The sequence below is a fragment of the Dipodomys merriami genome, unplaced genomic scaffold, assembly GCF_024711535.1.
Source record: "Dipodomys merriami isolate MVZ:Mamm:240054 unplaced genomic scaffold, mDipMer1.0.p SCAF_57, whole genome shotgun sequence".
NCBI classification, from domain to species: domain Eukaryota; kingdom Metazoa; phylum Chordata; class Mammalia; order Rodentia; family Heteromyidae; genus Dipodomys; species Dipodomys merriami.
The window spans coordinates 3,622,216-3,648,971 of NW_027206146.1; the positions used below are offsets into that span (position 1 = coordinate 3,622,216).

At 46.3% G+C, this 26,756-nt stretch overlaps 1 protein-coding gene and 1 pseudogene across 1 annotated transcript; one reads left to right on the top strand and one right to left on the bottom strand.

Moving 5' to 3' along the window:
• Positions 1-4,414: 4,414 nt before the first annotated feature.
• LOC138812433 (vomeronasal type-1 receptor 4-like) lies at positions 4,415-5,341 on the bottom strand. Its single transcript, XM_070000378.1, has one exon. The coding sequence runs from the start codon at positions 5,339-5,341 to the stop codon at positions 4,415-4,417; it is 927 nt and encodes a 308-aa protein (XP_069856479.1).
• Positions 5,342-18,774: 13,433 nt separating this feature from the next.
• LOC138812434 (serine/threonine-protein phosphatase 2A 65 kDa regulatory subunit A alpha isoform-like) overlaps positions 18,775-26,756 on the top strand; it is a 34,344-nt pseudogene continuing 26,362 nt past the window's right edge.

Below are 26,756 nucleotides of genomic sequence, written 5' to 3' on the forward strand. Positions count from 1 at the left end.
ACACACACACACACACACACACACAAAATCAGGGTAAAAATGAAAGAAATGGAGATTAAAAGAACAATGTAAAAAAAATCTGTGAAAGAAGCTGAGCTCTGGTGGCTAACGCCTGTATTCCTAGCTACTTAGAAGGCTCAGATCTGAGAATCATGGTTCAAAGCCAGCTGATTCAGGAAAGTCCATGAGACTCATCTCCCATCAACCACCAGAAAACTGGAAGTGGCACTGTGGCTCAAGTGATAGAGTGCACACCTTAAGCTGAAGAGCTGAGGGACAGTGCCCAGGACCAAAATTCAAGCCTCAGGACTGACAAAAAAAAATCAGTGAAGATAAGAACTTTCCTTGGGAAGATAGCTAAGACTGACAAGCCTTCAGCCAAGAACAGTGAAGACATCAACTAAGAAAACTAGAATATCATAACAGTTAAAATTCAAGTTGTCACTGAAATATATTAGAAAATTAATCCAACACATTAGTAAACATACAAGAAATGGATTCATCTCTTTGCACTTTGGACCCATCAGGTTTGATCCAAGATGACTTTAGTCACCTAACTTCATTTTTAATCAAGCAGTAAATAGAGTCACTGATGGGTTACACCAGGTGTTCAGAGTTACCACCAATGCCTCCCAGACAGGTTCAAAAACTAGGAAAGGAAGAATGCTACCAAACTCCCTCTCATATCAAAATGAGAACAGACTAGAGACAGGATTAGACACCTATTTCTTGAAGAGCACAGATGTAAAATATTTAATATAACATACCTGCAAGAAATTTCAACAATGCATTGAAAGATCATGCACCATGCCCACGTTGCATTCCACCCAAAACTGCAAGTGTGAGTCAACCAGTTCTGGATAATTTGAAGAGTAAGTCCCTGGACACCTGTGGCTTGCATCTGTCATCTTTGAGACTGAGGCTGAGATCTGAGGATCACAGTTCAAAGCCAGCCTAGGCAGAAAAGTCCAGCAGATTCTTCAGTTCCCTACCAGAAAACTGGAAGTGGCACTAAGCTCCAAGTGGTAGAGCACTAGCCATAAGTAAAAGAGCTCAGGGACATCACCCAGGTCCTGAGTTCAAGCCCCACAACTGATTTCCCACCCACACCCGCCAAAAAATCATTATAACAAGGATCCATCTGCTTTAAAGGTTTCTCTGCCAAGGCATGATCAGCTGTAAGAAGTGAGTAGTTAGGGCTTTTAATGAAGTAGAAACAATGGGAAGGTAGATACAGTCTGGCAGGGACCTGACAAGGCAAGGTGTGTGCAGTGTGCAATAGTGGCCACCATCATGCCAGGACTCAGGTGTGACACAGGAACACAAGTCAGATGGCGCCTGTCCTAGGGGTCAGCCAATGGTTACTCCCAGATCTGAACTAGCATGAGCGCTTCCCCCCAAAACCTCCCCAGGACTTTCTTGGCCCTTCCAAATTCCTCTGTTTTCATCACAATGGCAGCAATTGGTCAGGGTGGTTGTTTTGTGAGGATGGCAAACAGTGTGGCCTGCTCTACCAGCAGGAGGTGCTCAAGGGATGGGGTCAGAGCCCCCAAGCTAAGGGTGCAGGGAGTGAGGGACAGCTGACCTCCCAGCTGGTTAATGAGCTGACCCATTTTTCCTGGAAGGCTTTGTCAGGAGCTTCAACTCATCCCCAGGAGTGAGAGGTGAGCATGTCTCATCCCTCCTGGATATTGAGCATAGTCACCAGGTGCTGCTATGAATGAAGCCAAGTCAGGAGCTGGATGTGAGCTCTGGCTGGCAGGTGTGCAGCAGGGGAGCAGGAGCCGGGTGGCCGGCCACTGCGTGGCAAGGACACAGGGAACAGGAAAGGGATTCATAAATATTAATGGCGTAGAACCAAGGGTGCTCAGAAAGAAAGGAGACAGAGATGGAGGAAGACAACCTGAATGTGCAAACTCTCCAGAAGTAACAAGTCCAGGCAGGGCTGCATGTCAGCATGACAATGGGCAGGTGTGCTTCCAGCAGACTGCAGGGATGCATGGGATGCAGAGCCTAACCTTGAGCTGAAGAGCTCAGGGACAGTGCCTAGGCCCAGAGTTCAAGCCCCAAGGCCGACCAAAAAAAAAAAAAAAAGGAAAAAAAGAGGAGCATTGCTGAGAGCTGTGGGGTAGGGGAAGCATGGGGCATGGGTTGTCTTGGATTTCGATCCTGCTCAAGACAGAGGGTGAGGTCAGTAGAGGGTGGGGTGCTCCTCGGGAGCGAGTGCTGACAGGGGATGGAGTGGGGACAGGGAAAGCCTGCGTCCCCTCACAAGGCAGGGAGCTGCTGGAGGACACATGCTGCCCCTAGGTCAGGAGGTAAGTCCACATCCACACTCTCCAAGGTGACACAGACAGGGAAGACCTCTGGGGACAGGAACACCATGGTCAGGAGAGGAACAGGTGTGTGTGAGGTTAATGATGACACCACACAGCTCCCCAAGGAGACCAGAGCATGCCTGTGCTGGGTGGAATGACTTTGTACTGGATTAAGGACATAGGGCAGGTACAGAATCTGGCTAAAGGGAGTGGGGGGGGGGAGAGGGAGTGCAGGGAAGGAAGGGCCTGTGGTTCAAGCCTTTCTGTGGTGGGGTAGCTGTGGGAACTTCAGGATTAGGAGGAGGCGCCTGCCTCAGAGCCCAGAGTCCACTCAGCACCGGGCATAGTCCCTGGCTGACTCCTGGTGGCAGGCCTGCCATCTGCTTGCTTTCCTTTTCTATGCTGGTCCCAGAATTTGAACTCAGGGCCTGTGTCCTATCCCTGAGCTTTTGTTCTCAAGGCTGATGACTGTCCCCAGGACATCAGTGCTACTTCTGGCTTGCTGTCACCCTAAATTCATTCCTGAGAAGAAAAGGGTGGAGGTAGAAAGCCCTGGGCAGGAGACCCCTCCTCACATTCAGCACAGCAGCCCTGAACTGCACCCCCAGAGGCTGTGGTAAAGTGACCTCATGAGGAGCACTGCAGGAAATGTCACAATAGCCAAGCAAGCGACTTTCTCAAGGAGCCTTCATGTTTTATAAACAACTTTATATTAACAAAGGTGCTTTTCAGAAGGACACTTTATATGCTTATTGAATTAGCAGAGTCTAGAGATATGTAACATAGACTGCCAAGGAAAAGAAAGAGTTGTGAAAATAAATTATGTGTAAGAAATCAGCATGGACAAGACTAACGGAGTAACTGTCAGGAAGGAGTCTTGATGTTTGTGGTTAGTGCTACACCAGCAGCACTTCCTTCCTTCCTTCCTTCTTTCTTCCTTCCTTCTTTCCTTCCTTCCTTCTTTGCTGGCTTGCCCTCTCTCTTCTCTGTCTGTCTCTGTATGTGTCTGTGTCCCTCATTCTCTCTTTCCTTCTTTGAGCCAGGCCCGGGGCTTGAAATTTCGGCCTCCATTCTGTCCCTGGGAAATTTGACTCAAGGCTAATGTTCTCCCACTTCAGCCACAGCACCACCTCCATGTTTGTTTGAGGTTTTTTTGATGGTTTATTGGAGATGAGAGTCTCAGAGAGTTTCTGCCTAGACTGGCTTTGAAATGTGATCCTTTGATCTCGCCTCCTCATGAACTCAGAACACAGGCATTAATCACCACAACCAGCTGCTATTTTTTTTCTTTTTTTTTTATTGTGAGAATACCCTACAGAGGAGTTACAATTATATGGGAAAGATAACGAGTGTGTCTCTTATCAAGCATTGTTGCCTCCTCTTTGTTTCTCCTTCCTATCCATTCCCATACTCCAGCCCTCCCCCAACCTGATTTCCCCCGACACCAAAGTTGTAAAGTTCATTTTTCGACATAATTACTGTACATCTCATTGTTGCAATGGGTCCACCTGTATCCCTAGTTAAACGAGTTGTTTTTTCCTTTCTACTCCACAAAATATACCATCATCCAATACAGTGAAAGCATGGGTTATACTGTGTGGGAAGGACATACAAAGCAACATAGAAATCACCTTATAAATATGATAGAAACATTTGCCACCTGCTATTTTCTTTCCAACTACTTTCTTCTCCAGAACAGAAAGGGCTTTAAGAATTATTTGTTTCATTGCATAGGGAACTATTAAGAAAGAAAAAAAAAATCAAAAGACTCAAAATGAAATTAGGAAAACATGTAAAGTGAGTTTAACCAGTTTATCTAGAATTTGACACGACTACCATTTAATGGGGCAGATTCTCTGGAAGAAGTTGACATGACCTAAAAAGCATTATTTCAAAATCTAACATTTCCACTTTCATATAATTTTGTGGGCCAGCACAATAGAGACAGATGAACACACACAGAGATATATAGCAAACAAATGTGCAGATGTGGACCTGTGTGCACACTTCTATCTCTCAGCAGATGACTTTTATCTAGGTATGGAGATTGCTGAATTGCCAAGCAAAGTTGAGCAGAGATGCAAGCTTGGTGGTCCTCAGGGGAGGACCATTTTCTTCTTTGTGCAGGTAAAGAGGAGGCTGCAGGGAGTGGAGTGTCCGCTCGTGAGCAGGAAAGGGCTGAGGGATGGGAAACAGCCCATAGCAAACACCGAGATATGGTGCAGCACAGGGCTGGGGTTGTAAATCACAGACAAGCAAATCTGACAGATGCAGGACAAAGTATAAAAGGAGACAAAGGTGCTCAACAGAAGGAGGAGGATTATGGTAGCTCTGGACTCAAGAGAGGCTCTGGTGGAGACGCTGATCTTCTGGATGTGTCGCATTCTCTGCTTGTGTCTGTATAGGATAAAAAGCATGGAGGTGCTGGCCCAGAGCATGAGCCCCAGACAGAGAACATCAGGCAATGAGAGCAGGGCCACATACAGCACAGCAGCAGCTGGGTCATGTCGCACGGAAGAACAGTATCCATAGGCCTTAAAGCTTGTCATGTTGTCATATGCTTTGGGTCCGGTCATGAACTTGAGATTAACAATGCTCACCAGGAGGAAAACCCCCCAGCTGAGGTAGAGAGTGGAGACAATGTGCTTGTGGGCTCTCCCCTTCAGCCCTGCCCACCTGGAGTCCCCCTGGCTGATGCTGAGAGCAAGGAAGATGCTCAGGGAGCAAGTGCTAACAATCGACACCCCCCTGCCCACTCGGTGAATATAGAAGACTATTTTGCACTCCACATCATTGAAGAAATTCCTCCAGCCCCAAGCCACCATGGTTTGGGGAACAGCCCTACACAGAAGACTTAGGAAGTTGGCCACAATTAAGTGCCTAAGAATCAAATCTGTGGCTCTCATCCTGTTCCCCATGCAGGAAAGGAATAGATAATGGGAAAGAAGAGACAAGTTACCCACAAACCCAACCACAGTCTGGGCTAAAAGGATCACCCCCATAGACACATGGGTATCTCCCATCCTCTCTGTTCGTTGAGTCTCATCCAGAGGCCCTGGCTTGGGAAACTGAGGACTGCATGGTGCCAAGGGAACTCAACATTCTCCATCTAGCATTCACAATACTGGAAATACTTTCCTACTGTCTCTCATGTATTAGGAAAAATCCAATTCTATTCATTCATCGGGAAGAGGAAGATGGCATGTTCAGGGAAATGGGTGAACCTGGAGAAATAGCATTAAGGGAAGGTGAGTCTGGTTATGGAGGTGAAGGCAGCTCCATTTCTCCTCTGTAGAGTCAGATCTAAGATTTTAAACAAGCAAGACCCTAGTGGCACAATCCTGTAATCCTGGCTACTCAGGGGCTGAGACCTTGGATTCCCAATTCAAAGACACCCAGAGAAGGAAAGTCTGTGAGACTCTTCTCTCCAGTTAAGCACCAGCCAACTGAAAGTAGATATGTAGCACAAAGTGGTAGAGGGCTAGCCTTCAGCAAAAAGGGCTCAAGGAACATGGGCAAGACTCAAGTTCAAGCTCTCTGACTGACTAACCAAAGAAACTTGAAACATGCCTGACATGTTCCTGGGGTCACATGCACTTATACTTCAATACCCTGGCTGCAGGAGTGGGTCCCAGGTGTCATCCTTTCCTCCACACGGAGCCCAAATTTCACAGAAGAAATACCAGGAAGATGAACCAGGTCTGCATGGGGGATGTTGCAGGTTAAAAAGGAGGTGGATCGCAGAGGCAGAGAGGGGGCAATTTTAGGGTCAAATGCCATGCTAGAGTCGCTGATGTGAACACATTGTCCCAAGCCCCCAGACAATAAGTATTCCTCCTCAGTTGTCATAAACCAGGACAGACTCTGTGAGGGGAGACGAAGTTAGGAACTAACAGGACTTGGGGTTGAGGGGCCTGGAACCCCTGTTCTTTTCACTGTCCTGGCCCATTCCTATCCTTCCCTGTTTCTTTGTTATCCAACCGGGTTCAATCAAGAATCCCTGCTCCTAAGGTGATACCTTACCCAGAGTGTGGAACCTCGGGTCTCTCCTGCAGGCTGCGCGTCTCCAGTGGCAGTGAACACAAGTGCTCGCCTCTTCTCTCAGGATGTGCATGGCAGGGTGGGTCATTTCTGAGATGCACATGGGCACTTCAGAGCTGCAGAGGGCTCCTTAGATAGGGGTCCAGGAGGGCCGCAGCTGAGGTTGTCTCCCTCGAGAGCAGTGATTTCCCTTCACCTGGTGTAGCCAGCCAACTTCCCAGTAAACTTTTTCTTTTCCCCCATGTGACAATTATCTAGACACTTTCGGCTTTCTCCTGGGTGCTTCTCCAGGGGACAGGGGAGGGGTGCAGTCGCTTACCTCTCCTGGATCCCAGTAGGCCACAGGAGACACTGAGGCCCAACTTGAGATGACTGTAAACAACCTCAGCATTGTGTAAGCCATGTGTCCCCAAAGTTTCTTACCCAAAGTGTCCCTTCCCTTTTATTTTTTTCAATTCTGAGACTTGAACTCAGTTCTTGGACACTGTTCCTGAGCTGCTTTTGCTCAAGTTTAGCACTCTACCATTGACACAACAGCACCACTTCTAGCTTTTTCTATGAATGTGTTGCTGAGGAATCGAACCCAGGGCCTTGAGCATGCAAGGCAAGCGCTCTACCACTGAGCCACCTTCCCAGCCCTCTTATCTCCTATTCTTATCTCCACTCTCTGGTGGTAGACTGCCAGTCTGGAATAAAAGAACTCAACATCAGCATCCAGGCCCAAAGTTTAAACCCTTGGACTGGCAAAAAAAGAAAGAAAATAGAATGAGACATTTCTGTACAGGAGTTTCTTTGGCAATAATGGCCATTTTTTTCTAAAAATGTTTTCATCCCTAGAGACCCCATTTGGAGATTAGAGGTAAGCATTTCATGCATATTCCTGAAATCAGGGTGATGAGGGATCTCTTTTGATACCTGGTCATTTCGGGGGAGGTAACTTCATTCTCTAATTCCCTACTCATTTTCATCTTAGCAGTGCTGATTTTGAAGCAGAAATTTGTCACTGTGCTCAGGAGAGGATCAGCAGTGACTCCTTACCTTGGGTGTCTGGTCTACCTCATTGCATGTGACTCCATTCCTCACCTGGACCCTTCTGGTCTTGCTGACAATTCCTCTGCCCTGTTCTTGTCTGTTTCAAGAAAATGCATTTGCCTTTCTGTGTCTGACTTCTTGCATTTTCCACAGCGATCTGTAGTTCTACAGTTGTGGCAGCACATTATACGATTTCCTTCTTGTTCCTGGCCTAGTCATACTTTGTTATGGAAATAGACTACATCTTCTTTTTTTGTGAAACATCTTTTTATTAAACAGCAAAACAGAAATGCAACACAATTTTAAATATTTGTAAAATTAAGTCACAAAGAGGATTCAAAATGTTTGCAGTATGACTATTACATCTTCATATAGTTAAAGTCATTTATGAAATCATATGCTTACACATAAGCTTATCTAATGATTAAAGTAGTTCAAATCTAGTAACCGTAAGCTATATTAGTGGATCTTGTTTCCTAGTATAATATCTTAATATTGCCTCTGATATTTGTTGGGAACCGACAGTAAAGCTCTAAGGTCATCTTGACCCCTGTGCTCAGTTGAAGGCATGTATAAGGAGCTGGCTTACTTAGAAAATACCTGGTGCCCGGGATTGCTTTGCTATGTCTTCAGAGTTTGTTTTACTTTCTACCAGTTGACCCTGTCTGGCTTAACTACACTCTGTTTTTACTGAAATTTTCCTTGTTTTTCTGGACTATTGTAACCTTATGTTACCTCTTGACTTCTAATAGTATATATTAGGGAAAGTTAAAAATAAAAGGTGCTGCAGTCTTGAGCTGCAGACCTCCCGACCCCATGCTTTGTCTTATGTCTTTATTTTTCTCCTCCTTACCCCCTAATTCAGGATTCCCTTTGGTTGCCGGCAGGCTCTGGCAAATGGCACCCTATTAGGGACCTGAAAACCTGGGATCAAGGCAGAGGACCCCGCTAAGGTAAGAGGCGCACCCGGAAAAAGAGAGTGGGTGAAAGTACAGTTGGGAATAAGAAATTATGGGACATGGTAAGAGCCCCATGTTATATGTACAGGCTCTTAAGCGCAGGCTTCAACCTCGATGAGTGAAAGTTGGACAGAGGCAGTTAGAGAGTTTCATTCGCTTTGTCAAGTAAGTATGCCCCTGGTTCCCAGAGGAAGGAACCATTAGTTTAGAAACTTAACAAAAAAAAATGGTTAAAAGGATTCAGTGACACTATGATGCAAATGGCTTGTAAGCTAAAACATTGCTGCTTTGTGATTCTCTGGTATCTGTGTAGCCTGCAGGTTCTGTATTGGAGTTAGCAAGAGTCTTGGTGGACACACTATAAGACAGCCAACTGTGCCTGGGGGAGATGTCCCCGGATCCTCATCAGGGTAAATTATACAGTAGTGTGGACATTTGGACCTGTCTGTAGTCCTGCACTTTCTGTCTGACATTCTACAACCCGCATGTTGTAAATGTGTTTTTTATCAATATTTGTGTGTATGTATTTTAGAATTCTTGTAATGTTTCTTCTCTCAGATTCATCCTGATGCATTAGCCCTGAGGAGGCTGGCTAACACCCCTTTTAATATCTGTTTCTCTCTAGCTCCTTCTTTGTTACTTACACTTTATTTTTTTTTATTTTTTTATTGTAAAGATACTATACAGAGGGTTACAGTTACATGAGTGAAGTAATGAGTACACTTCCTCTTGAACATTGTTACCCCCTCCATTGTTTTCCCCCTACCAACCCCTCCCTCCCACCCTTCCCCAAGGTTCTTTTTTTTTTTTTTGATTGTGATTAAGTGATTACTTAATTTCCGGAAATTCACAGTATTGTGGAATAATGATGCTCATTTAAAGTCACAAGTTCATTCTAACTTTCCTGGGGCAAATTGTCTATCACAGTCTGTAATATATAACGGTGCTCACATGTTATATACCATATATGTGATCAGCAGCATGGGGATATTTGGTAGTGGTTCAACCAGATGAGTGGGAGTTCTTTGTTTCTTAAGTCCTGTTAGTTTTGTCATATCACCTAACATTTTGGATTTAGCATCCACTTATCAGGGAGACCATGTACTGTTTGTCTCTTCATTCTTGACTACCTCGCTCAACATGATTCCTTCTAACTCCATCCATTTCCCTGCAAATGCCATTATTTTGTCATTTCTAATGGCTGCATAATATTCCATTGTGTATAGATACCACAATTTTTGGATCCATTCATCTGTGGTGGGGCATCTAGGTTGTTTCCATATCCTAGCTATTGCGAACAGTGCTGCAATAAACATGGAGGTGCACGTGTCCTTGTATATTGGTTCTTGTTGTTCAGGGTAGATGCCTAGAAGTGGTATGACTGGGTCGTAAGGGAGGTCAATCTTTAGCTTTCTTAGGACCCTCTAGACTGCTTTCCAAAGTGGTTGTATAAGTGTACATTCCCACCAGCAGTGTAATAGCGTTCCTGGTTCTTCACATCCCCTCCAGCATTTGTCGTTGGCTGATTTGTGGATGTGGGACATTCTGACTGGTATCTCAGGGTTGTCTTTATTTGCATTTCCTTCACCACCAGGGATGATGAACATTTCCTCATGTGTTTCTTTGCTATTTTTATTTCTTCATTTGAGAAGTCCCTCTTTAGTTCCCTTGTCCATTTAGTAATTGGTTTGTTAGGTTTGGGAGGGATTAGTTTCTTGAGTTCCCTGTATATACAGGATGTGAACCCCTTGTCTGATATATTGCTGGTAACTATTTCTTCCCAATTAGTTGGTTGTCTTTCTAGCTTGGTTGTGATAGCTTTATCTGTGCAGAAGCTTTTTATTTTAAGGTAGTCCCATTTGTCGAGTCTCTCTCCAACTTGTTGTGACCCTGGGACTCTGTTCAGGAAGTTCCTTCCTGTGCCTATTAGTTCAAGTGTCTCTCCTACTCTGTCCTGCAGTAGTTTCAGAGATTCAGGTTTAATGCTAAGGTCTTTAATCCATTTTGAGTTGATGTTGGTGCATGGTGATAGGCTGGGGTCTGTAAGGTCCGCTCCTGGCTGGCAAGCAGACTCCACCCTCCTCGCAGCAAAGTCTCCACCCAGTACCTGCATTACCTAGGCAACTGGGACACCTGGAAGAGGTCACATCTGAATTTGATGTGGCCACACCTTTCCCCACCCATACCCTACATAAGGGCTAGCCCAGGCCCAGACCCTCCCCTTTTTTCTCTCTCTGTTCGTTTCTAGCTCTTGCTGCTCTTTTCTTGCTCTCTTGCTCTCTCTCTTTCCCAGCCACGTGGAGTGCCAACCTTGCCTGGTCCCAGCAGGTCTACCCCTTACCTGAATATCACGTGAGTGCTACTGTTCTTACCCCTCTCTCTGCTCTTTTCTCTCTCTTTCCTCTCTTCCCAGCTCTCTCTCATTCCCAGGCCTTTCCCAGCCACGTGGAGTGCCACCCTTGCCTGGTCCAAGCAGGTCTACTGAATAAACCTACCCCTTATCTGAATACCATGTGCGTGCTGGTGTGGTTCTTACTCGCCTACCTCTTTTTAAAAACCTAACATAAATGGTGCCGTGATTCGGATAAAGGCTTAAAGTCAGGATAGCTGGGATTTCTCTGTTTTTTTTTCCCTCGTTTTTCTTTTTTTTTTTTTTGTTCTTCCCTTTTTGCTCTGAATACCCGCAGTTCTGATGGCCTTTTGCGAACCAGTCTGTCTGCGGCGGAATCAACGCATCGATAGCATTGCTGCCTTCACATCCACGTCCACACTTCTCTACTCTGGTGAGTGAAACTACTCTATGGCTCTCTGTCACTCAGTCTCTGTCCAGACGTGGCGCCACGCCAGAGAGCTCCTATGGCCTTTAGCTGAAAGGCGGTCACCTCTGAAGCCGAGGACGCTTGGCTTTGGGGGCTTGGCCATTTCTCTCTAGAGGGCTCTGGGGGAAGTCGGGACGCCGCTTCTGCCTGGTCAGCTCTCCTTCACTCACCAGACTGACTCACGCCTGAGCCGTGAAACCCCTTTGAAATGTCTCCCGCGCTCCCTGGAAAGCCAGAGAGCCTCATTTTTATGCCATTCTCAGAAGCACAGTTTTTGCTACTGCAATGGTAAATGGTCAGAAGTTTAATTTCAGGCTTTTTGCTCTCTCTCTGCCATTCATGGGCAACTTTCTACCCTTTTTTTCTACAACTTTTTGGCTTGTGCCTTGAAGAGTGCGACGCAGGCTGGGTCCCAGGGACCCCCCTCTAGGTTCCCTCTCAAAGGCTAGCCAATGTAGGCTTAATCTATTCAGGCTTTCTTTGCATTCTTTCAGAAATTCGCCATCTTGAATCTGCCATCTTGGCCACGTGGTGGGTTAAGGGTTTGGCCCCATCTGACCCTTAACCTTCCACTAAGTTTACTACTCCATCTATTCTAAGGTGCCTTGCTAACAAGTTGCTCTTTTCACAGGCCCTAGTAACTGAGGCCCAACCATCTGATGTGCTTTGTTAGCAAAGATGTCTAAATGTTGTCAAAATTTTAGGTTTTGAGTTTTGCCTTTTTTGTTTTGTGTTGTGTATTCTACTACTGACTACATGGTTCTAAAATACTGGGCATATCTATGCTAAAATTTTCATCACATCTAATGAGTTTTGTCATTTCAGAATATTTGTTGGCAATTCTTGATAAGAACCAGGTAAGCTCTACTTATTCTACTTGATCTCCTTGTTGCTTTAATTGAAAATAATAAAGGGCTTTTGTGGCAAAGATTTCAGTTCAAAGCCAGCTCGGGCTAAAAAATCCCTAAGACTCCGTCTCCCAGCTAAACTCTGGAAGTGGTACTATAACTCAGTGTGGCAGAGTGCTAGCCTTGAGCAGAAGTGCTCAGGGACAGTGCCCAGGCCTTGAGTTCAAACCTCCTTAAATACTAGTGGTACTATAACTCAAAGTGGTTCAGTGCTAGCCTTGAGCGGAAGCGCTCAGGGACAGTGCCCAGGCCTTGAGTTCAAATCTTGAATACCAACTGGGACAAGCCATCCCAGCAACGAGCACCTAGACTCAGCCAGTCTAGGGAACAAGGGAACGTGGAAAGGAGTAAGGGGAGATGATGTCACATCAGCTACTTTGTGCCTGCCCTTTCAAAATTAACCTGAGCCGGGAGGTCAGTAGAAGTAAGAAGCCTGCCCATCCAATGTCTATACCTGTCTACCTATTAACTGAACAGGAATTTATATTCTTGCCTTTGTCACCTGAATTCTCTACATAGTCGCCAGATGTCAGAAGTAACTAGGGACATTTCTACCAACATTTTCAGCCCCAAGTCCTTCCTCTTGCCATTTATTTGCTCTCTAGTATTTTTTTTCCAGCCCCTCAATGCTCATGAGACTTCTCCAGATTTCATCTAAGGACTCACGCAACCAAGGGACAGCTGCTGTTCACTGCCTTCTCTGGGAGGAGACCAAATTCCAGCCTTTTACCCCTATTGTCGACGCCCCTTGTCAGCAGGAAGTAGCCAGAGAGAATCCTCGCCCTATTTCATGATTATTAAAAGGCTGGAATGTAAGGTCCGCTCCTGGATGGCGAGCAGACTCCACCCTCCTCGCAGCAAAGTCTCCACCCAGTACCTGCGTTACCTAGGCAACTGGGACACCTGGAAGAGGTCACATCTGAATTTGATGTGGCCACACCTTTCCCCACCCATACCCTACATAAGGGCTAGCCCAGGCCCAGACTCCCCCTTTTTTTCTCTCTGTTCGTTTCTAGCTCTTGCTGCTCTTTTCTTGCTCTCTTGCTCTCTCTCTTTCCCAGCCACGTGGAGTGCCAACCTTGCCTGGTCCCAGCAGGTCTACCCCTTACCTGAATATCACGTGAGTGCTACTGTTCTTACCCCTCTCTCTGCTCTTTTCTCTCTCTTTCCTCTCTTCCCAGCTCTCTCTCATTCCCAGGCCTTTCCCAGCCACGTGGAGTGCCACCCTTGCCTGGTCCAAGCAGGTCTACTGAATAAACCTACCCCTTATCTGAATACCACGTGCGTGCTGGTGCGGTTGTTACTCGCCTACCTCTTTTTAAAAACCTAACAGGGTCCACTTTTAGTTTTCTGCATATGGCTGCCCAGTTTTCCCAGCACCAGCGGTTGAAGAGGCTGTGTTTCTTCCATTGTATGTCTTTGGCTCTTTTGTCGAATATCAGCTGGCTGTAGGCCTGTGGATTTATTTCTGGATCTTCTATTCTGTTCCATTGGTCTTCGGGTCTGTTTTTGTGCCAGTACCATGCTGTCTTTGTTATTATAGCTCTATAGTAGAGTTTGAAGTTCGGCATGGATAGCCCTCCCATATTGTCTTTATCCCCTAGAATTGTTTTGGCTATTCTAGGTCTTTTGTTGTTCCATATGAATTTTTGGACTGTTTTCTGTATTTCAGTGATGTACGTCATTGGGATTTTAATAGGAATTGCGTTGAATTTGCATATTAGTTTTGGAAGTATTACCATCTTTACTATATTAAGTCGGCCTATCCAGGAGCATGGGAGGTCTTTCCATTTCCTAGTGTCTTCTGCAATTTCTTTCTTTAACTTTTTATAGTTCTCATTAAATAGTTCTTTTACATCTTTGGTTAGGTTAATTCCTAAATATTTTATTTTTCGGGAGGTTATTGTGAATGGGGTTGCTCCCTTTATTTCCCTCTCTTCCTGTACATTATCAGTGTATAGGAAGGCAACTGATTTTTGTGGGTTTATTTTGTATCCTGCTATTTTGCCGAAGTGATTTATGATTTCTAAGAGTTTGGGGATGGAGTTTTTGGGATCGTGGAGGTATAGTATCATGTCGTCTGCAAAAAGGGATAGCTTAACTGCTTCTTTCCCTATGCGGATCCCTTTAATGTCTTTTTCTTGCCTTATTGCCCTGGCTAAGGGTTCTAGGACTATATTGAAGAGGAGTGGAGACAGTGGGCATTCTTGCCTTGTTCCTGATTTTAGGAGAATTGGTTGTAGCTTTTCCCCATTAAGTATAATATTGGCTATTGGTCTGTCATAAATGGCTTTTATTGTTTTTAGAAATGTTCCTTCTATTCCTATTTTCTCCAGAGCTTTTAGCATGAATGAATGTTGAATTTTGTCAAAGGCCTTTTCTGCATCTGTGGCGATAATCATGTGATTCTTGACCTTGGCTCTGTTGATATGTTGGATTACATTTATTGACTTACGTATGTTAAACCATCCCTGTGTCTCTGGGATGAAGCCTACCTGGTCATAGTGAATTATTTTTTTTTTATGTGTTTCTGGATTCTGTTAACTAGAATCTTGTTAAGGATCTTTGCATCTGTGTTCATCAAGGAGATTGGCCTGTAGTTCTCCTTTTTGGTTGGGTCTTTGCCTGGTTTGGGGATGAGTGTGATATTGGCTTCGTAGAATGAGTTTGGGATAGCTCCCTCCTTCTCTGTTTCTCTGAAGAGCTTGAGGAGTGGGTATTAGTTCTTGTTTAAAGGTCTTATAGAATTCTGCTGTGAATCCATCTGGTCCTGGGCTTTTTTTTGTTGGAAGACTTTTGATAGCTTCCTGTATCTCATTATAGGATATTGGCTTATTTAATTGGTTAACTTCTTCTTTGCTCAGTTTGGGCAACTTGTATTTCTCTAAAAATGCATCCATTTCTGCCCGATTTTCTTCCTTTAGAGAGTATAGCTTTTGAAAGTAGTCTGTTAGAATTGTTTGGCTATCTTGGGTACGTGTTGTGATGTTTCCCGTGGCATCCCTAATCCTATTAATATGGGTTTCCTCTCTTCTTTTTTTAAATTAATCTAGCCAATGGGCCATCAATTTTGTTTATTTTTTCAAAGAACCAGCTTTTTGTTTGGTTTATTTTGGTTATGGTTTTCTGATTTTCAAATTGGTTAATCTCTGCTTTTAATTTGGTTATCTGGCTTCGTCTAGTAGCTTTAGGTCCCATTTTTTCTTGTTTTTCTAGCTGTTTTAATTGCAACATGAGATTATTTACTTGGTCTGTCTCCATTCTCTTGATGTGGGCACTGAGGGCAATAAATTTGCCCCTCAGGACTGCTTTTGCTGTGTCCCACAAGTTTCTTTGTGAGGTGTTTTCATTTTCATTGAGTTGTAGGAAATGCTTTATTTCTTCTCTGATCTCTTCTGTTATCCAGGCATTGTTAAGGAGTGTGCTGTTCAATTTCCATGTATTAGAGAAATTTCTGCGGTATGCTTTGTTATTGAGAGCTAGCTTGATTCCACTGTGCTCAGATAGGATACAGGGGATTATGTCGATCCCTTTGTATTTGCTTAAGTTCCTTGCATGAACTATGATATGGTCTATTTTGGAGAAAGTTCCGTGAGCTGCCGAGAAGAATGTGTACTGTGTTGTTTTAGGGTGAAATACTCAGTAGATGTCAGTTAATTCCGCTTGAAGTATGGCCTCTCTTAATTCGGTAGCTTCTTTGCCAATCCTCTGGTTGGTAGACCTGTCCTTTGGTGAGAGTGGTGTGTTAAAGTCTCCTAGTATTATCATATTGGGATCTATTTTATTCTGTAAGTTTGAGAGCATTTGTTTGACATATCTGGGTGCACCAATATTTGGGGCATATAAGTTGATGATGGTTATATCCTCCTCTTGGATTGTTCCCTTTATTAATATGTAGTGTCTGTCCTTGTCTTTCTGTACTGATTTTAATGAAAAGTTTATTTTGTCAGATATCAGGATAGCTACACCTGCTTTCTTACTGGGGGCATTTGATTGGTAGATCCTTTTCCACCCCTTCCCTCTGAGTTTGTTTGTATGTTTGGCTGAGAGGTGGGTCTCCTGAAGGCAACAGATGGATGGGTCTTGTTTTCTGATCCAGTCCTCAGTTCGTTTTCTTTTAATTGGCAAATTCAGCCCATTTATATTAAGAGAAAGTATAGAGAGATGCATTGTTGTCCCTGCCATTCTGTTTTCCTAAGTTTTTCTTCTTTCCTTTCCTCCTGTGCTTGCTCAGTTAGACTTTGAGTAACGCCTGTTTGGGGCAGGCCCCAGTTCCTGGTTGCTTTCTTCAGGTTGTGTCCCCCCTCTTAGAATTCTTTGTAATGCTGGCTTAATGTTTATGTATTCATTTAGTTTTTCTTTGCTATTAAAAGTTTTCAGTTTTCCATCAAATGTGAATGCTAGCTTTGCCGGGTAGATCAGTCTGGGTTGGCAGTTATTGGCTCTCAGGGCTCGTATGGTGCTTTCCCAGGCTTTTCTTGCATTCATTGTTTGTGTGGAGAGATCTGCAGTAATTCTTATTTTTTTCCCGTTGTAGTATAGCTCCTTCTTCATTTTTGCTGCATGCAGGATTGTTTCCTTATTATTCAGATCTATCATTTTTACTATAATGTGTCTAGAAGTGTTTCTCCTGGGGTCTTGCTTGTTGGGTGTTCGATAAGCTTTTGTGATGTAGTTAAGATGGTCGTTTTTGAGGTGGGGAAAATTTTCATTGATTATATTGTTAAATAGGTGTTGCATTCCCTTGCTCTGGAATTCCTCACCTTCGTGCACTCCGATTATGCGAAGGTTAAATTTTTTAGCATTATCTGCTTGCTCTTGAATTTCCCTTTGGTTTAATTTGAGTGATTTTTCCATATCTGTCACTTTTTGGTCCAGTTGGTGTATTCTGTCTTCTGTATCTGACACTCTACCTTCCATTTCATTCACTCTGTTGACAGTGGCTTCTATTGTGGTTTGCATGGAGGAAATGGATCCCTTTATGGATTCAATGTTGGTTCTCAAAGTACTGATCTCACCTCTCAATGAGGTATGCATTACCTCTAATTTGGCGTTTATCTCACTTCTTACTGAGGTTTGTGCAGCTTCAATTTTTGCATTCATCTCTTGTTTGATACCCTGTATCTTTTTGGATAGTTCATCCTTGTGCTCTTTCAATTTCTGATCAATTTCTCGCTTTATTTCTTGAGTCATTGCCTCCAGCAACCCTTGGATGAAGCTTTTGTCTTCCTTTCCTGCTTTGCTCCCACTGGGGCTCTCCCCTGCGTGGTTGCTGGCTTTTGAGGTGAGCTTGCTGTCCTGGGTGATGGTAAACCTTGTGATTTTTCTCTGTGATTTTCGCATGGAGGTTCAGGAGACTGCTCTTCAATTTTGTTTTGGTGTGTCTGTCTTTGCTTGGTTGCTGATTCTGTATTGGTAGAGAGAGTCTGTGCCTGATCTGGGTTCTGTTGGGAGCCTATTTCCAGCTGCTATTCTGACTTACTTAGGATTCTCAGCTCTCTGCTGTAGATTGCTGGCAGTTCCCGCCTTTGGAAGGGTTGAGCAGCCTAGACTGCTTGTGTTTGCTCCTACGGGTGCTCTTGTGAAGAACAGATGCTCTGGATGCACTCTCCCAAATACTGGAGTCTGCTATGGGCTCTTGATGTGTTTTTGTTTGTTTGTTTTGGGCTGGTTGTGGGCTTGAACTCTAGGTTTGGGTGTTGTCCCTCAGCTCTTCAGCTCAAGTCTGGCACCCTACCATTTGAGCCACAGCACCACTTCTGACCCTTTTTGCTTTTGTGATGCTGAGGAATCAGATCCAGGGCCTCATACATCCAAGACTATCACTCTATTGCTGAGCCGCCTTAACAGTCTGAGCTCCTGCTTACTATCAGGTGCTGGCAGCCTGTGTTGCCCAATTCCCAGTCCAGGGTATATGGGTGGAGTTTTGGTGGGGTTTGGGCTTCTCTTGTCCTGGGCCTCCAGGTCTTTTGTTGTCATAGGCGTGCTTCCCTGGGAGTGTTGTTTCCTGGTTTTCTCCCCTCTGTTGAGGCGTATGCTCAGCTTTTTACTTCAGTTGGGAGGATTTGGTCATGTTGTTCAGGTGCCGGATCCCCAGGCCTGGTTCCGGCCCCATCCTTGAGCTTGCTCGTTAGGCCACCTAGGTTATGCAGCCTGGAGCGCACTCGTTAGGCCTGTGCTGATGTGTATACCACCTAGGTTATACAGCCTGGGGGACACAGTTCAAATTTCATCTACTGTTCGTAGTCTTAACCCAGGGGTGCTGTTCCTGGCTTGGGCATTTAAGCTCCCTTCCAGAGGCACTCTTGCTCTATCCTGGCCAGCTGAGTGTGCTCCATGGGCTGGTGGAGCTCTCAAACAGTTCCCAGTTTTAGTGGGTCCTGTGGTCCGGGTGTTGGGGTAGGGAGTCTAGGTCAGGGTCTGGGGATTCCCTCCAGCTCTGGTCTCCCTTGAGGGATACACTTCCCCTGTGGGGTACTCACCCTGGAGCTGGTTGTTTCTGTGTGGTGTAGATCGTCAGTTGTTGTTGCAATCCGAGTTCAGTTGGGGTGGTTGTGGGCTGGGTTGAGCAGTGGTGGCTCTGTGTGATTCTTTTCTGTCTCTGCCTCTGTCGAAGCTGTCGGGTCAAAAGTGTCCACGCTCAGGCAGCTTCTTCGTGGTGCCTCTGGGGCCCGGGCGGCCCCGCCGGGTCGTTGCGATGGCGATCAGGTGGGTGGTCTACCAACTGGTCCCTTTGTCGCGCTGCTGGTGCCGAGCAGCTTTGGCGGGATGGAGCCTCTCTGTTCTGGTGGAGAGTGAGGGGTGGGGGTGGGATCCTCGTGGAGACTCCGGGCTGGTAGTTTTCTCTGTTCCTGGCGATCTGCTGTTCTGGAACCGGTACCTGGTGATCTGCAAGCGGCCCCCTGTGTCTCTGGGGTTCCGGCAGCCCCTGCCGGGCCGGCTGGCCAGCGGCTTGGCGCACTGCCGCGCAGCCAGTAAAGGTTGGGGGAGGGGTCTTCGCTTTTCTCTGTTCTGAAATTCTTCTTTTCCTCTCTTTCTTTTTTTGTTATTCTCCGCCTCTGGTTTTTCTCTGAGTATTCGTCTTTTTGTTGTTGTTGGTCTCTTGGGGAGATTAAGCGTTGGAACTAGAACTCTCTTTATGGTTGGAGAGAGCTGTGGCATTTCCCTACTGCCCAGTCACCATCTTGGCTGATTTTGATTTTTGCACGCTTTAAGATCTGTGTGTATTTTGTATGTGTTTGTGAACATGTTCAATATAAAAATTATCAGCATGCTGTAAAAATTCGGTAAGTTTAAGTTTAAAATTCAAAAAGTTATGAGCTTTGGACATTACCAAATCTTTTAGACTTTTCACATTGTTTTAAATGATTTTTTAAAGATTCTTTAACTTAGAAAATTAAAAATAGTCTTAAAAACTAGTGGGGCCACACCTTCCAAGCCTATATATTACTTGTATCCTTAACAGTCTGTGTAGAAATTTACAGCCCAGCATGACAGTCCCTTGGAGCCACTGAGAGACCCTGCTGTTACTTCTGTTGCTACAGCCTGACAGTCACCTGGAGGAAATCTGCATTGTTACCCTGATCACCTCCACCGTGGAAAAAGTAGACTAAACTTCTGCCTGATTCCATTTTTGGATGGTTTTGCTTTGTCCATGTTACCATATACCTACTCTAATTTTATTATGGCTATTCTTCTTGCTGGGGAGACCAGCAAACATTGTATTGCTCCTTCCCTATACTGCTTTGCCACAATGGGACTTCCTAAACATATTAAAACTGATAATGGCCCGGGATATGTCGGACAAGCTTTTCAAACTTTTTGTAAATCTGACCAGATTTTTCACTCTACAGATATTCCCTATATTCTTCAAGAATACGAAATTGTTTAACAAGCCCATGGACTGTTAAAACACCCAATTTTTAAATTAAAATGGGGGAATTATACCCCTTCTCTCCAGTTAATATCCTTCTCATGCTTTATTTGTACTAAATTATTAAAGCTTAGATTGTAATGGCCTTTCTGCAGCACAGTGGTTTTGGGAAAAAAGAAAGCAAAGAGCTTTTTCCCAAGTTAAGTGGAAGGATCCTTTAACAGGTGATTGGCATGGGCCCCAATCCAGTTTTAACTTGGAGTTGAGGACATGTTTGTATTTTTTTGCAGGAAGAAAATAAATCCCACTGGTTGCCTGAGCATTGCGTTTGGATTGTGGATGCTCATTCAGATGACACAAATGCTGACACATAGAGCTTACATGCCAGATCCCCCAATTGTGCACCCTACAACTTGGGAAGGATTTGAAATACTCATTCATGTCAATAGATCAGCATACAGTACAACCCCCTATCCCTTCATCCATCAAACCAAGATGGGAGATATCTCAGCTTTCCTAATCCAGGATTCCATTTTGTTGCCGGCAGGCTCCGGCAAGAAGGACTCCACCGCCTTGGCCTGCAACACTGTGTCCTCCACCATGGCCAGCGACTCCAGCGGGGACTACAGGCATGGGGCAGGGGGTGACACTGATGTTCTGCTCAGCCCTCCAGCCCTGAGGCCACCCTGGACAGCACCCCGACCCCTCCCAACATGGCTCCATGGCTCCTGTCTTTGCCATAGGGATGGTACAGGGACCCCACATGCCACTCACCAGCAGGCAGTGCACATTCTCTGTGCCCACACCAGGTCAGTGAGGGTGCCCAGCTGCTCAGCCAGGGCCGGAAGGGCCTCATCCTCATCGTAGATGGTGTCTGTAGGGGCAGGGCACTCCCATCACAGCCTACTCTGGGCCCAGCCAACTTGGGATCCCGGCCCCAAGATACCCAAGCTTGCTGTCAGTACCCAGAGTTTTCCCACATGGCCAGCACAGAGAACAAGATACGAGCTGGGGGTGGGTGGGGGAGCGCTGCATGACAGGGCCACTCTGCACCCCTCAGGGATGGGAGACTGAGTCCCATCCTGTGCAACACTGTGGCAAGCAGATTTCCTGTTCAGGTACAGTTTATACTCTCAGCACTGTTCTCTACCAAAAATCCTTTCTCTCTGTTCAGACTGGGTTCAGCTACTGCCTCCTGGAGACTTTGCAGGCTGTACCCCCCACCTCCGCCTGCCCGCAACCACCAGCCCCTGTGCCTGGCTCCCACTCAAAGACAGCACAAAGCCCAGCCACAGCCTCAATCCTCAGGGCTGGGCAGGGCAGGACGGGGCACCACCAATCTCTGGGATTCTTCCTTTCTGACCTAGGACTTGCCACAGGAAGCACAGCACCCAGTGCTCAGAACCCCACCTTCAGAACCCCAACACTACACTGCTGTCCTTTAAGATGCCAGGCTGGCATTTTGCTCTAGCCCACAATCATGCTTCAATAATTGCTCACAAAAGCAATCCTGCATGTTCTGCAGGTGTGAGGCCTAGGCTTCTGCTTTGCTGTCTGGACAGCACTACCTTTCCCAAAAGACAGGGTACCTACCATATGCAACTGGAAAGGTCAATGGAGTCATTTTGGCCTAGAAACCCCTCCAATGAGTGAGCAAGATGAGCATTGGCTCGAGTGAGCCACTCAACATCTGCCAATCGAAAGAGAAAAACAATTTAGTGAGGATCCAAGCCATAATGCCTTTGGGCTTGGGTCCTTCACGTGACAATAGCAAGTTGGTCTGCAAGTTGGTCTGCCTGAGAGTACACCCAAGGTGTGACCTCCCAGGGAATTGTGAACCCACTCTAATGGCTCTCCCCTTTGAGTTAAAACTGCAGAAATTAGTGTAACACCTGCAAAAAACCAAAGGGAAATGGGTTCAACAATAGAATACCTCCTCAGGGAAACTTCATCCAGGGCTTCTTGGGACTGCAAAAATATTGCCCGATGGCTGTCTGTAATTGTAATAACTTCATGGGATGTCCTGTCTTTTAGTAGGGCAAATAAGGGCACAAGACTATCTTTAGGGACAGGAACCCATGGCAACAGCCAATTGATTTCCCCTAAAAGGCTCTGAAGTTGGGTTAAGGTCAGAGATGCTGGAATATCCAGCAAAGGCTTAAGGGCCTGGCCTGAGACAAGGTAAGGTGGGCTCCAAACACCTTAAAAGGAGGTACCTTTTGAATTTTATTGAGGGCTATGGTAAAACTCCCTTTTTTAATATGGCGAGAACCTGGGCCAGAAGGCCCTCCAGGCAACCCGGATCTTTGTGCCCCAGGATTATATCATCCATGTAGGCAAAGGCAAGGGACGTACCTGAACCAAGCATAGGACCTAAAAGTGTGGCCAAGTATTGTTGGCAAAAGGCTGGGCTAGAAGGGATGGAGAAAGCAAACTTCTCGCAGTCATCTGGATGCAGGGGCATATTTAAAAAAAACTTGAATATCAATCACAACCAAGGTATATTCTGAAGGTATAGCAGGAGTCCAGGGCATGCCTCTTAGGGGAGGTCTTACTAGCTCCATCCTTTCTTTTACCAAGCCCCAGAGCCTTTTTGAATAACAAATAGGGGTGTGTCCAAGGACTCACAGAAGGGAGTATGTGCCCAAGGTTTTTCTGTTCCTCCACCTGAAGGTGGAGGGCTACAAGCTTAGGTTTGGTCAATGGTCACTGCTCCACCCAGATAGGGCTTCCTGGCTTCCACCTAATGGGAGGTACTGGGGTGGGAGTGTGGCCTTTAGGATTGGGGGTGCACCCGAGTGGGTCTCCTATGTTCTTCTCTGTAATTATGAAAGTTAAAAAAATCCTTTTTCTTATTTCCCTCTAGATCCTGTTTAAGCCTTTGTGCTTCTTCCCCATCCAGGATATCACCATAGGATGCTCCATGGTCTGTAGTGAACACGGCATCCATTTGTCTTAGCCTGTTTTGAGCTAGTACATTGGCAGTGAGGTTCTTTGCCACTAAAGGGAGTATCTTTCCCTGCTCTCCATCTGGGTTAGTCCATTTCATAAGGGTAACCATCTCTTTGGACTGGGAGTTGCTGCCTATCCCCAATATTGGGGGCCCAGGTGCAAGCTTCCAGTCCAAGGGCACTGCCTCCTCCCTGAGTATGGTTTGATCTGCCCCAGTGTCAATTAAGCAGTGAAACTGCTTCCCACCTATGTTATGAGAATACTCATTATAGGTCGGAGTCCGTCCACCAGGGGGACGGTCCAATGGGCCTGGGTCATCCTGCCACGAGGCTGCCTAGGCTTTGCAGCAGAGGGGTCCCTCCTTGAGTTAATGGGGCTGGAGAATGCCTCTACCCTAGTTTAAAGGCTTTCCATCTAAATCAAACTTGGATTGACAATCCTTTTCCCAATGGTATCTCTTCCTGCACCTGGGGTCCCTCCTGCCAGCATTTAAAACAAGTCCCTCTCCCCAATGGTATTGGGGTTCCTTGGCCCTGGGCTGCAGGTGATGGGTAATAGCCTCAGTCATTGCAGATGTCTGAGCCTGTAAGGCTAAAGCTAGTGATTGGGACTGGTGCTGTTGTGTTCCCACATCCTGCGAGGCCACCATCCATCTGCTCTGGGAACTCTCTCTCAATCCTGCGCAGGCCATGTGGTGATCTGCATTCATCCCTTCCCAGACCAGCAGCTTTACAAACTGATATCGGAGGTTCCCTGCCGGCAGCTTGTAGTTAATACTCTGTTAGACTCAGTCTACAAACTCAGCTAGTGGCTGAGTTTTTGTCTGACTCCTGCTCTGGGGGACTCAGTAGGCCCATCATCCAGTTTGTACCATGCAGCAAGTCCTGCTTGCCTCATCTGGTCACAGTAAGGACCTGGTATTGTGGCCTGTTGGACGCCAGTGGAGTGCCCTTCCCATGTCTCTGTTAACATGGCATAAGTAATAGGTATCTCGGGTTGACCCTGCCAGTTATTCACCCCCCGCACTCTGCATTCCTCCTTAAAGAAAGCACACCATTTAAAAAACTGAGAACTGCTGAGGATGGCTTTGGCCACATCCAGCCAGTCCTTAGGGACACATGGGTGATAAGCAATGTCCTGTAATAAGGTCTGGGCCCAAGGAGAGTTCAGTCCATCCTCCACCACTGCCTTGCAGCACTCTTTAATGTCCTTAGCTTCCCATGGATACCATTCCAAGTGCCTATTAGTTCCTGGTGCCAGATTGACTGGATATGCTTGGGGAAGCAAATCCTATGGCCTAGGGTCCGGGCTTCCAGGTGGCCCTTCCTTTGCAGGGTAGGCCTCCGAGTATGTTACTTCCCTAGCCCTAAGCCCCTCTGTGGAAGGTTGGTAGGGGTCCAGGTCTTCCAGGTCCCTCTCGGAGGTCCCATAGGGTGATGTACCTCCACTCCAATCAGAGGAATAGGGAGGGGGCCAAGACCATGAGGGGCACCTGAGTCAGAGTGGTAACTTTCAACTTGTTTGGACATCCATTATGCATGTTTCAGTGCATTCTTGGTCGAATTTGACCCATTCCTTTTCCTTCCCACTTCCCAAGTCCTCCATTACTCCCTAAGGCCTAATGTTGCCTCATCCTCCTTCTTCTGTGAGATAGCATTACCCATACTAAGAGTTTCACTTACCCTGAGGGACTGCTTAGCCTCCGCCAGCATCTTTTCCTTTCATGCCCCAAGTTGGGTGCCAGATGTCGGGTCTTTGTCTGTTCCTTGTAGATGGACGGGGTCCAAGGAAATGTAAGTGTGGCAGCTCGCCGGTTCCCCAGCCTCCCTTTGCCTGGGAGACAATCAAACAAAGTGGAGAGTCAAGTCAAGCAGGAAAACACGTTTATTAACACACAGCAAGCCCCTTTTAAAGCAAAAAAGAGCGGGTGGCATGGCAGTGGAGGAAAGGAACCAATCACTGTCAAGTTCACACCCTATCATGCACCTAAGCTTCCATGGTCTGACTCTGCAATAAACGTAAAGCTAATCGGACTATGCCCACTCAACTACCTCTCTCAGCGCCATCTTTACTGCCCATGTGCTCTACACACAGCCATGCTGTGGGCAACACCATGGGTGAATGGGAACCCAAGAATGTACAGTTGGGATTGGACTGTACAGGTGGATCTGGGTGCTCAGTTTCTGGCTCATTAACTCCCTCTGGAATGCAGGCCATAGAACCTGAGCTTTGTTTTAGAGGATGGCCATGGTAACTACTGCACCCAGCTTTTCCATCTCAGAGCCATCACAGCAGAATCCTGACCAGTGAATGACAGTATTTCCCTTTACCAGTTTTGGGAAGGGTCCAGCCTCACGTGCCAACAGCAGTGCCACAGAGTGAAGGCAGAGGCTCTGCTAGGCCCCCAGCCTGGCCCTGTCAGCACCCTGTCAAACCCTTTCTGCTTGATCACACTATGACACAGTCTTCCCCATTCAGTGATATCTGCATTAAAAAAGTACAATATGAGAGGTTTTGAGAGCTTCCAGAGAGCTGAAGATGTGAGTGTTCGAGGAGCATAGTGGGTGTAGACAAGGCACTCAGCTCCCATGGGCCTTGCCATACAAATCTTTTCAGTGGCATACTTTATGGTGAACCTGTGAGGATTTGTCCCTGGTCCGGATTCCTTTGAGCTGATCATCCCCTCGTCCGGGCAGAGTCAGAAACACAGGCAAGCAACCTGGGCCTTCACATCCACAGCAGGGGAAGTTAGGGTGAGAAGTGAACCGAATTAGAGGGTTCTGGCTGTGTCTGCTGTTCCATGAGGAAATGCTCAGGGTGGGAGTTATGACTCAGGTGGTAGAGCACTTGCTAATGAGCAAAAGCATCAGATAACTACTTCAAGTCCTAGTCTCAGATTAAAAAAAAAAGGAAATGCTTGCTTGCTATGGGGAGAAATGCTCAGATTTTCAGGGCCACAGTTTTTCTGTTGACTGTGGTGGCAATGTGGAGAAAAGTCAGGGAATTTTGTTTTTCTTTACACATGGCCTGTAAGCTCTTTCGCAGTCCCGAGGCAGTGCTGTTGAACAGGAAAGTAGTGTCTGTGGGTGAGTGTTTCAACATCCCATGATAAGTTCACTCTGAATTGAGGGTGGGTCCTAGAGCCAACCACAGTGTCCTTCTAAGCAACCCAGCTGGAAAAGAGTCAGTTCAGAGGGCACAGCCTGGGAACAGAGACAGGGGGAGGCTAAGGATACATCCATAAGCCCAAGAAAATCAAGAAGCATAACTGGGCCTCAAGTGAGGAGAGAAATGCAGAGTAGATCCCCATAGAAGCTGTGAATATAAGCCACTGGGTCAGGCTATTTGTCCCAACAGCCCCAGAGAACAGTTGCATCAAATTCTCATAGTGTGTGCACATGAAGGGAGAAAGCAGCAGTGAGACACTCCCTCCCCTGCAGAAACCAGGCTGGGAGCAAGGGACACTGTAGCGACCGTCTACTCGACCAGCGAGGAAAAACGACCACCACACCAGGAGTCTTCTCGGATCATGCTTTATTGGAGAGCCTTTTAGTTGTAGGAGAGCTTGGGCGCGAGAGAGCGTGCACCCGAAACATGGCCACTTATATAGGGAATTGGAACACGGGTCTTTCTATTGTTGGTCGCCTGCCTTTCACAGTCACCAGGTGTCATGGGATTGGCTGGGGACTCTACCTGGCTCGCGCACGCGCACAGCCCAGGCGTCCCGCCAAGCACCATCTGGGGTGGTTACCTCAAAGCTACAAGGGAGTGGGCGGAGTCTCGCCTCGGCTCCCTACAGGACACCACCCTAGGCCAGCCTGGGATACAGTGTCCTCACCTCAAGGCTCTGATTG

Excerpts from the sequence above, each read along its gene's own strand:
- LOC138812433 (XM_070000378.1), bottom strand. The coding sequence starts at position 5,341 with ATGGGAGATACCCATGTGTCTATGGGGGTGATCCTTTTAGCCCAGACT.